This window comes from Vespula vulgaris, chromosome 20 (assembly GCF_905475345.1).
Source record: "Vespula vulgaris chromosome 20, iyVesVulg1.1, whole genome shotgun sequence".
Lineage (NCBI taxonomy): Eukaryota > Metazoa > Arthropoda > Insecta > Hymenoptera > Vespidae > Vespula > Vespula vulgaris.
The window spans coordinates 3,518,084-3,530,427 of NC_066605.1; the positions used below are offsets into that span (position 1 = coordinate 3,518,084).

At 28.9% G+C, this 12,344-nt stretch overlaps 2 protein-coding genes across 2 annotated transcripts; both read right to left on the bottom strand.

The window, feature by feature from the left end:
* Positions 1-358: 358 nt before the first annotated feature.
* LOC127071156 (glutamate receptor ionotropic, delta-1-like) lies at positions 359-4,360 on the bottom strand. Its single transcript, XM_051010090.1, has 8 exons — positions 4,265-4,360; positions 3,716-4,203; positions 3,306-3,635; positions 3,058-3,223; positions 2,767-2,975; positions 2,560-2,649; positions 1,748-1,911; positions 359-530 (listed from the first exon to the last, which is right to left on the bottom strand). The coding sequence occupies exons 2-8, from the start codon at positions 4,199-4,201 to the stop codon at positions 473-475; spliced, it is 1,503 nt and encodes a 500-aa protein (XP_050866047.1). The 5' UTR covers positions 4,202-4,203; positions 4,265-4,360; the 3' UTR covers positions 359-472.
* A 2,222-nt stretch (positions 4,361-6,582) lies between these two features.
* On the bottom strand, positions 6,583-9,599 carry LOC127071152 (glutamate receptor ionotropic, delta-1-like). Its single transcript, XM_051010086.1, has 9 exons — positions 9,590-9,599; positions 8,996-9,483; positions 8,589-8,918; positions 8,339-8,504; positions 8,049-8,257; positions 7,839-7,931; positions 7,201-7,364; positions 6,922-7,132; positions 6,583-6,675 (listed from the first exon to the last, which is right to left on the bottom strand). Exons 1-9 carry the CDS (start codon positions 9,597-9,599, stop codon positions 6,583-6,585), a joined length of 1,764 nt encoding a protein of 587 aa, XP_050866043.1.
* Positions 9,600-12,344: the final 2,745 nt, after the last annotated feature.

A 12,344-nucleotide genomic window follows, 5' to 3' on the forward strand; every position in this document is an offset into this window, starting at 1 on the left:
ATTATCAATAGTATAATCGTTAATTGTACTAGTTCAATATCGTAAAATAGTATAATCGTTATATGATTACAGATAATTAAATTAATCATGATCTTTGATTATATGATATTAACTATTTTTCTTAATTATTAATCAATGCTACTAATTATTAAATAATCATAATCAATAACCCGATTTCACTTATTAATTACATTATATTTTGTCCTACATTCTTTATTAGTACATATTCATATTGTCTATATTGTTTATATTTTTATGCATACAAAAATTTAATTTTTCATTTATGTCTGAAACTTAGCACTAATTTTAATGCATGTGTATCTGAATGTTTTTAACCCTAAGGAGTTCCACTTTATAAGAAATAGAAGGATATCTATATTATATTACTGCGCTGGATAATAGTCGAATTTGGAAATCCCATAATAATCCTTCTTCTTCATGGCTCTGAAGATCGAACATATTTTTGAACATTTTAAATGGAAGAAATTGAAGTATTTTGCTTACGGTTCGTATTTGACTCCGAGAGATTACTGTTTTCGGAAAATTGAGAGAAATGATGTAAGACACAATTATTATAATAATTTAATACGGTAATATGTTTCTAAAAAGAATTAAAAACTTTTAATTTATTATCTATACGAATAGATGCCGAGAAAATGTAAAAATATCCAATAAAAAGATTACCAATTATTTATAAATTCTCTTTTGTAAACGTAATGTCAGAAAATCAAAAATTTCTTAAACAATAATCAATGTATAATATAAATGTATCCAAATTAATATATTATCTGTATATATGTAAATATTATAATATGTATTATTATAGTATGCTAATCATATATTGTAATAGCTATCATGTGACATTTGAAATGCAGATGCAATCAAATAGATTTGTTCTAAATAGAAAAATATATTTATTGAAAAATTCGAGGAAACCGCCTTCAAATGTACTATTCAATTACGACCCATATATAAAAAATAGCAAGTGGAATCTTTTTATTGATTATGAAAGACAGAAGTATCAAAATGAAAAGTCGTTCGAAAGAATTAAACTATGGATATATATATATATATATACATATATACACACACACACACACACACACACACATATACATATATATATAAATAAATATATATATACATATATATATATATATATATATATATATATAAAATATAATGAAAATATTTTCAATTTAGAAGTTGGTAGTTTCAAATTAGTTTGAGAGTTTCAACTCAAAACTTTATTAAGTAACGTAAAAGTTTATAAGCATGAATACTTATCTTTCTATTGTATTACAAAATTATAATCTGAAAATGAAAATTCATCCAGAACGAATATTGAAAATTATTGTTAATACTTTACACGAGCACATTTAAAATTTTCGTAATTTTTTGCAATATTTCTAATAATTTTTTTCTTCTTTACAGGAAATATTGATGACTTAATAGACGGAATATGATGTACTATGGACTTATTTTTTCTTTTACAAACGAAAATACATTTTTCTATGATCAGAATACAAGTACTCAAAAGGATACCAATTAAAAAGAAGGAAATAAGAGGTATAACGCTGATTAGAGGAACCGGTTGATACTTGATCAGATTATTCGATTTCTTTTTAAATATATATTTTAAACGATTTAACATACCATTGTCGATAAATTTCTGCAACCTAGAAAAAGTTAATGTTGTAGCATACGGAAAATTATAATGTATATTATTAAATTCTTGTATTCTTACTGAAAATTGATGACGTCGGAAAATGGATTGTGTTTAGATAAAATCATAGCAAAACTGTTTAGATGTCCTGTTTCAATACGAATTACATTGCATGGTATCTTCAGATTTCCCATTTTGTTAAATTCATCACTCGTGTATATTGCTAGTCCCCGATTTTTACACACCTGTACTTTAATAATGGATATTATCAATAAAATTATATACAATAATGTGTGCAATGAATGTTCATGGCAAAATTTCAAAGTTGGATTCCTCATACATAGTAAAGAAAGAAATAGGTTTTGTCAACATGGTTTCGAAAATGTTTAATTTTGGAGTTATTAAGCTTTAAAGTAGGATCTTACAATAAACGATTTCGAATCAAGATGGTTCCATTTCTGGAATCAAATTTGGAGTACTAATTATATTCTGTTTAAGTATGCAAAGAAATCTAATGAATTTTTGTTGAACTGAGTATCATAATCACTCGCAAATGGATTACCGTATTCACAATCATATGTAAGTTTCTTTTGAAGCTTTTTCACAAATCATAAAGTCATGTCCGTTTGTAAGCGAGAAATGGATACTTCGAATATTTTAATGCAAGAAAATGTCAACAGTGTGCATCAAAATTCAAGCAAAGAAACATCGAAGTACTATGAAATTCCATTTAAAAGTCTTATAACTCGAAACTTAAGTATTTCCTCATGTTGGAGCCCAGTTTCCCTTTTCCATAAATAAGTAATTCATTTATGAAACTCTGCCATATAGTTACTTTACACATAGTATAAATGAATTTTATTTCATATTTGGTTTATAATATTTCATCGTACTCTTTCAAATGCTTCGAATTCGGTAATGGGCAAATTTTCTTCTTTTAACATCAATTTCATAACTTTCTCTGCAAACGGATCTTTCGAAATCTGTAAGTAAATATATTTCTTTGTCTCCCTATACATATTTTTTATACATAAATATGTGCATGTAGAATAGCACAGATTACACATATACATATGCAATGACATATATATCATACTTACTGCAAACTTATCATAGTAAGCCGTACCACGAATGACGACAAGTTGATGAGTACCGACTGCAACGAAGTCTTCTAGTGAATCAAATGGTAAGATGTGATTTACAGACGTCAAAAAACTTATCAAAGCAGCTGAATAACTGGACCAAAAGACGATAATCAAAAGAAATATTGAGAAGTATGCTATTCGTAACGAAAATATGTAAGTGAAATCTACAACACAGGAATACGTCGAGTAAATGAGTAAAATTAGAAGAATGAAACAAAACGCAAATCAAAAAACATTGAATCAAACCAGCAAGTCCCTGTTGACAAAATATACCCCAAATCTCCAAAAAATTATCGATCAATAAATGGCCTATTTTACGGTCGGTTCCACTTTCTATTTTGAGGAAAACCAATAATATCGTTGTCCCAATTATCACACCGAACATAGCAATCCAAACAGAATAACTGAAAGTCTAAAAAGAAACAATTTTTTATCCATGAAACTTAACACATGAGAAAAAAAATAATAAAGAATTCGGTTGCAAGTAACCGTACTAAAAAATGAGATGACCATTCAACCGCAAATAGTTCTGGTTTACGAATGAAGAGATAGTTTTTGGTGATCACATGAGGAAGCGCGAAGTCAACGACATTTAATCTATCATTGGTAATAGAAAAACCAGCAAGAGAAATGTCTGCTCGTCCTGCATATAATTCTGCAATTGCTCCAGTCCAAATATGTTCTTCTGGATTCCATCTTCCGAACTCTTCTACTTCTGAGACTATGTCAAAACTGAAGTTAAGAGCAACACATATTTCTCTTAGTAATTCATTGAACGTACTGCCTAATTCGCCATCCTCTTTTAAGTTTATGAATGTTGAATCCTACACAATAGAAAAAAGATAATGAAAAATAATATTTTAAAATAGAAAATAGAAAAGATATATAGAGGAAGATATTTTACCTTTACGATTACAGCTCTCATGATCAAACCCTTTAAATTATTTCTTCGTTTGTATATAAAATCAGGAACCAATTTAGTGATTCCTTTCTCTAAGCTCCAAGTAGCTACATCATTGATCTCGATTTGATTCGTATCGATTGAATACCATTCTCGTAAAATATTTTCCGTACCACAGCGGATCACCATTTCGGTGTTGAATCTTAAATGAAATATATTACCTGGTGGATTGTGACAATAATCGGTACTATTTTCTTTGTAAATGAATATCACTAGCCACACAGCTGAAGACATGTCAAAGGTACGTGTTGCAAAAGAGAAGTCATTAATCGTATTATAATTAGATATTAACACTATGAAATATGGTTGTACAATTTGTTTTAAATAGTACGATGATTCTTGCAATTGTGAAAAGTACCAATTCGTGCTCGCAATCCCTTCGTTAGAAAGTGAACGCCTCAAATTGAACATCATCGTTGTCATTTCCATTTCTGAGGAAAATGAAAATAAATATAATAGCAATGAAGAAAAGGAAATGAAAAATATTTTTACCTTTTACCGATTCGGTGTATAAAAATATTATAGATTGCAGTTTGTTTAATTTGCAAATATCTATGATGAAAGGAGTTTGTTCGTCGCCGATAGAATGAAATTCGAATGAATTCACGGTCTTTAGTAGAAAAAAAAGAAGAAAGAGTATCTTCAATGGCTGAACTAATACCATTTTTTTCAACTGTCGATTGAATAGTTTTAGTATTTTTGTTTAATCTGTACGAATCGACAAAAGTTAAAGGAAATGAAATATTTTCTATCCGACAGCGGGAGAAGACTACACGAGACTAAATTTTTAAGCTATTGAAAAGATTATCACGTCGTTTATTGTGATTGTTACGTAGATCGGAAGTCACGCGATGTACGTATGCATATTAGCGAGGATAAATTGATTTTATCTTTATTTATTATTTATATCGATATACATTTATTATCGATCGATTAGTAAACGTTCTTTCCAATTATCTCTTTTTTACTGCATTATCATCTTCGAGATATATATACACCCATCCACCAAACAAATATGTGCATTTTTGTATATATTTATATTTACTTTTTTAATACATATTTATCTACACACATGGATATTACACATGGATATTACACATTTATATTACTTTATATGAAACAGTCACACGTTAAAGGAAATTGTTAAAATTTCAATTTTATTGAGATAGTTTAACAGATATTCTGATCTATAAAATTAAAATATGTATTTAATAAAATGAACGATCACGGCAAAGTGATTTTAAGGTACGTATATGCACCTCATCTAATAAGTATCTATCCCCTTAATCTAATAGAATCTATATTAAAATGATCGTAGAATCTCAGTTAGCTTTATTTATGCGTTAACATAAATCAATAGTTTATAAACTTTATGATGAGGATCTTTTTGATACAATGTGCATTTTACTAGAACTCCAACTATTCACATAGCACTTTTCGGGATGAAGTAAAATTTACAAATGTAAACTATTTTTTTCCTTTGGTCCACACTACCGTTATAGAAATTGTACAAACTTGTTGATTATACTGCACTGTTTCCCAAACATTTTCGAATCACGTTCCTCCTTAACACTTTAAAAACTGTGATATTTCCATTGAGAGTTTACTAAGAAGAAAAATATCTTGAATTATGTTACGTTTGCTGATTTAAAAGCATGACCTACTCTCAAGTATATACATTCGTACTATAGATAAACAGTACGAACGATAGGACGTTTGTGTCTTTTAATTATTCATGCATCAGTTTCGCATTAGCCATCGAACGCATTGATTCTATATGATAAAATGTAAGAGGAGAGAAAATATGGAAAATTACGAACACTTCCATGACCTCTTTTTATCTTTACGTGATCTAAACGACAAATTGGCGTTAAGAATATAATAAAAGTAATAAAGTAAAGTGCATTTCAAGTTTTAAAGCACTACTTTTGTGAATTTCAGACAAACAAACGGATAAAGAACTTCACACAGCACAGTTATATGTACTAAGTGTAACGGTTAATATGGCAGAGTTGGGTTGCAAGGTATATTTAGCATTGAATCGTTCGATCCCGTTATTAAAAATTCATATGAATGGCTAAAACTTTTCTAAGTGATGATAGCAGCTTTAGAGATAACGGAGGACTAAAAGATAACTTATTTATTATATTTTATCCGATATTTGACTTTCGATATGATTGACGACAAACAGGCACCTGCAGACTTGTATAAGCTTACATGTAAATTAAATGATTTTTACGTACTTACACCGTTAGAAATTGCAACTACGGTGAATTTTGTTAGATCATTAGAATTTCTTTCTACGGAAATAAGCAAAAAGTGCATCCACACAAAATGAATCTATATAAATGCATTACATAAATTAACTATCTATTACAATATTAGTGATTACCTAAAAACAGTATTATGAAATTGATTTGTGTGTAGGATTAGCAAATTAGCGAGACCATAGATCGTTGTTTAAAAATAAAAAAAGGAGATTTCGATTATTCGGTGCACACTACGTCTACGGATACAATCCGACAATGATGTCGTGTAGTTATAATTGGGCGTCGCACGATTAGCTAGAAGGATCAAATATCCAAATGACAAACAAAGTTAAAAAGGGATCTTAACATTGTGGTCAATAAGAACACATGGACTACAAAAATAAGTTGTTAAATGTGAACTAGACAATTAAATGCCATGCCTAAAAATACAAAGATAGGCAATAATAACATTTAGTTCTGATGCAATCTGAAATGTACATATAGAGACAGTAGCGATGCTGACATGCAATCGGTTTAAAATAAAGGATCGCACGGTATTTACTAAGTGAATTGATCTTCTTTGATAGAAGGAAACCTTCCAGTACTTTCAAAACGAATATTGACGTTCATAGCAGCTTTAGAGATAACGGAGGACTAAAGGATAACTTATTTACTATATTTTATCCGATATATGACTTTCGATATGATTGACGACAAACAGGCATCTGCAGACTTGTATAAGCTTATATGTGAATTAACTTAATGCTATGAACGAATCAATTATCGTTAATAGTTTAAGCGAGCACATTTATTTTTTCCGTGACTTTTTGCAATATTTCTAATAATTTTTTTTTTCTTTACATGAAATACTGATGATTTAATCGACGGGATACGATGTACCATGGACTTATTCTTTTTTTTACGAATGAAAATACATTTTTCTATGATCAGAATACAAGTACTCAAAAGGAAACCAATTAAAAAGAAAGAAATAAGAGGTATAACGTTGATTAGGCGAACAGGTTGGTGCTCGACAATATCAGTGGAGTCGATTTTAAATGATCTATATTTTAAACGATTTATCATACCATTGTCGATAAATTTTTGCAACCTGAAACGAGCTAATTCTATAACATACGTCGAATGAATATTTATATTATTAGATTCTTGTATTCTTACTGAAAATTGATGAGGTCGGTGAACGGACTATCTTTAGATAAAATCATAGTAAACTGATTTATATGTTTTGTTTTAATTATAACCATTTTGCATGGCAGTACCAGATTTTCAAAATGATGCAACTGATCGCTCATATATAGTGCAAGTTTCCCATTTTTACAAACCTATTTTAATAATAGATATTATTACTTGAATTCTATAGTATGCAACGAAACTAAATGGTAAATTATTCTTCTATTTAAAGAAGAAAAAACTAGCTTCTACCAACATTAGTCCGGAAATGTATAGGTCGGATTATGGATTACTGTATTCACAAACATACGTAGGATTATTTTGACGTTTGTTCGGAAATCAATAAGTCTATAAAGTTATGTACATATTCAAGACAAAAATGGATGTTTTTAACATTTCATATAAGAAAATTTCATCAAAATTCAAGTGCATCAAAATTCAAGAAAACGAACATTGGAGTAATATAAAGTCTTATAAAACTTGAATATTTCCGCACTCGTCTTGATTGAGTCTGCTTTTTCTTCTCCATACGAAAATAATTCATACATAGAATTTTGCCACATGGTTACTTTACACACAGTCTAAATAAATTTTATTTAATATTTGTTTTAAATAGTTCATCTTACTTTTTTAAATCCTTCAAATTCTGTAATGGGTAATTCTCCTTTTTCTCTTAATGTCAATTTCATAATCTTCTTTGTAAGCGGATCTTTCGAATCCTGTAAGTAAATTAATAATATTTCTTTTTTATACTTATTCTTCCAACATAAATATTTGAATGTAGAGTAGCGCAAGTTACAGATATACATATAAAATGACATATTTATCATATTTACTGCAAATTTATCATAGTAAGCCGTATAACGAGCGACGACAAGTTGATAAGTACCGTCTGCAGCGAAGCCCTTTAATGAATCAAATGGTAAAATATGATCTACAGACGTTAAAATACTTATCAAAGAAGCTGAATAGCCGGCCCAAAAGATGATAATGAAGAGAAATATTGAAAAGTATATTATTCTTAAGGAAGATTTATCAGGGAAATCTATAGCAAAGGATTAGTTTGAGTAAATATATCTATTAGAAGAATAAAATAAAATCCAAATCAAAAAATACTGTATCAAACCAGGAAGTCCCTGTTGGCAAAATATACCCCAAATTTCCAATAAATTATCGATCAATAAATATCCTATTTTGCGATCGTTTTCACTTTTTCTTTTGAGTAAGACCAAAAAGATCGATGAAACAATTAATACTCCAAACACAGCAAGCCAAACAGAACGCGTAAATGTCTATAAAAGTAATCATTTTTTAATTTATGAAAGGTAATGCATGAATAAGTAAAAAATATAAAACTCGATTGTTAGTAACCGTACTGAAAAGTAAGAACACCATTGAATCGCTAAATTTTTTGGTTTTCGAATAACAAGAATATTTTTGTAGTTGAAAAGAGAATGTGTGAAGTCCACTGCATTAAATCTGTCATTATTAATAATAAAATCCGAAATAGAAATGTCAGCACGTCCAGTATATAATTCCGCAATTCCTCCAGACCAAGTCTTATTTTCTGAATTCCATCTCCCAAAATCTTCTACTTCTGAGACTATGTTGAAACTAAAATTCAGGGTATGACAAAGTTCTTTTAATATTTTACCGAATATACCGTCTAATTCGCCATCCTTGTTTATAGTTGATAATAGTGAGGTCTAAAAAAGAAAAAGAAGGAAGAAACTAATAAAAATGAAATTTTTAGGTAGTAAATAGAAAACCGAAGTTATTTTACCTTAACTATAACAGCTTTCATGATTAAACCCTTTAAATTAAATCTTCTTGAGTAAAGAAAATCTGGAACTATTTTAATGATTCCTCTCTGTAAGCTCCAAGTAGCTACATCATTGATCTCCATTTGATTCGTATCGATCGAGTACCATTCTCGTAAAATATTTTCCGTACCACAACGGACCATCATTTCGGAGTTGAATTTTAAATGAAATATATTACTTGGTGGATTATGACAATAATCGGTACTATTTTCCTTGTTAATAAATATCACTAGCCACACAGCTTTAGACATGTCAAAGGTACTTGTTGCTAAAGAGAACTCATTAATCGCGTTGGGATTAGAGATCAGCGCTATGTAATATGGTCGTATAGTTTGTTTTAAGTAATACGACGTTTCGTGCATTTGCGAAAAATATAAATTCGTACTCAGAATCCCTTCACGAGAAAGAGCTCGTCTCGATTTGAACACCATCGTTGTCATTTTCATTTCTGAGAAAAATCAGAAATTGCGTTTGACATTTCATTTCCTCATTTCTGAGAAAAATGAAAATGTATATAATAGAAATGAAGAAAAAAAGACGGAAAGTATCTTTACCTTCTATCATTTCAGCATATAAGAATATTACAGATTTCGGTCCGTATAATTTGCAAATATCTGTGATAAAAGGAATTTGTTCGTCGCCGATAGAAGGAAATTTGGATGAATTCGCAGTCTTGGGTAGAAAAAAAAGAAGAGGAAGTATGTTTAATGTCACAACAGACACCATTTTCTTTCGTTTGTCGATTGAACAGTTTTAGTGATTCTTTCGACCTGAACGAATCAACAACCGTTAAAGAACAATGAAAAATTTTCTATCCGACAGCGGGAGAAGACCGCACGAGACTAAATTATTAAATTATTGAAAGGATTATTATCACGTCGTTTATTATGATCGTTGTGTAGATCGGAAGTCACGCGATGTTTATATGCATATTAGCACGGAGAAAATAATTTTATATTTACTGGTATACATTTATTATCGATCGATTAGTAAACATTCTTTCATTTGCCTCTTTCATTGCTTCATTGTCATCTTTAATGTACGGGTGAACCCATTCACATATATGCATTGAGACCTACATGCTTATTTAAATTCATATCTATTTGTTTATCTCATATATATATATATATATATATATATATATATATATATATATATATATATACATATATATATACATATATATATACATATATATATATATATATATATGTATGTATGTATATATTTATATGTATACATATTACACATCTATATTATTTGACTTGGAACTGTCACATATGTTAAATATTTATTGCAATTACACCGACATTAATAAGTCTATATAAGTTAAGCATTTATTGATATTATAGCGATTACATAAAAACAGCATTGTGATACCAATGTTTAAATCAGATTAGCAAGTTAAAGAGCACGTACATAGTTGTTAAGAACAAATGATGTAGATTTCAATTAGACGGTACATATTACGTCTATGGATCTACCTGAAAATGCCGTCGCGCAGTTAAAATCGGATGTGGCATGATTAGTTAACCGGATCGAATGATCAAATAACGAAAAAGGTCAAGAAAATCACGCATGTATAACATTGAGCTGTCTAAGAACGTATAACATTCAAAAATGAATTGTCAAACGAGAATTATGTCGATAAATGTATTGTTAAAAATACACGAACAGCTAATGATACCATTTGTTTCAGATACGTTCTGAAATGTGTATGTGGGACAGTAATGATACTGTCATTGTATCAGTTTGGAACAAAAGAACTTTCTGTATTTCCTGAATGGATTAGTCTTTTTCGATTGAAGGTTACTTATCTGTACTTTCACAAATTAGTTGAAATATATCAAAATAAATGCGCTATCGTTAAACAGTTGTTTCTAAATTTATATAAGGTTCCAAAGTTAATTGTTTTTACCAATTTCAATGACTCTTAGTATCAAGGTCATCGTAGGTTACCTCATTTGTCTTATCATGACTAACAAGACAGACTTTCATTATCAACTTGTTAGTCCAGTATCAATCTGAATTAAGGCAGACAAAATTACATTTTACGCAACAGTTGATGTACTTTTCTCATTCAATTAAGTATCACGAAATATTGGAATCTTTGCTGATATTTTTGAAGGAGATTATAAACGAATCACGAATTAGCAGTCTTATAATTTTCGTTTCCATGTAAGACAAGTAATATAGGATTATTCCACGATAATCGAATCTTATTTCCTAGTAGCAATCATGAAAGGCATATGTCATAATTTCTCTTTAAATTCATTAACTAGCTAAAGTATATTTCGTAGAAATATAATTCTTTTTTGCGTTAATCGAATGATTTCCTATGTGATATTGCTCCGATATTTAATACTTCATAATATATCTATATTGGTTTTTTGTGCATTTTTTTTACTTCTTTTGTTCATACTTCAGTCTTCTTTATATTGAAATAATAGATAAATTGATAAATTGTTATATTGTAAAAATCGTAGATACTGGTTGTCATTAAATGTCGTAACCACTCTCTAATATATCATTTGGAATGTTAATGTTAAATCAATCGCATTCGAACGCGTAACTTTTTTGAAAATTTTCAAAATTAATCAAACAAATGTTACAGCAGAAGAAAAGAATAATATAGAATATTATGCTTCGTCCTGTCCTGAGAATGTGAAATTGCTGCAGAAGTATACGAACAAAGTATAAGTAGCAAAAACTCCACTTAAATGACTATATGTTATTATACAGATGCAGCAATTGTATTAAAAAGTAACTGAACATACATACTAAAGTAACAACTAAATGAAACTTTAGATTGAAGCATTTTTATCGCCGCATTTTTGAAAGAGTTACTGAATTCCGAGTAAAATTCTTATGAATATTTATATAAACATTATATTCTAGTTATTCTTCAAGCTTGATCGTGAATATATCGTAATAGAATTTTATAGTAATTAAGAATATGTTTATATATTATTAATATATATTGTCATGTACTTTTTGTATATAGTATATTTAAAATATATACTAATATATTACATATATAAAACTAAATCTGTATATGCGTGTATGCTTTATATAAGGGCTTCATTCATTGCGATTATCGTCTTGAGAAATTTGTGAAACGTAAAAATCTGAAATAAAAATTTAGTGAAAACGTAATTCAATTAGATACATCACTTAAATATGATTTATAGTATTAGATGAAATTCATATATAATTATGATTTATCATAATAGATGAAAAACGAAATGTGATTTCCGATTATGAAATACCTAGCCATATCATAATCTGCGCAAGTACGAAAAGTCAAAG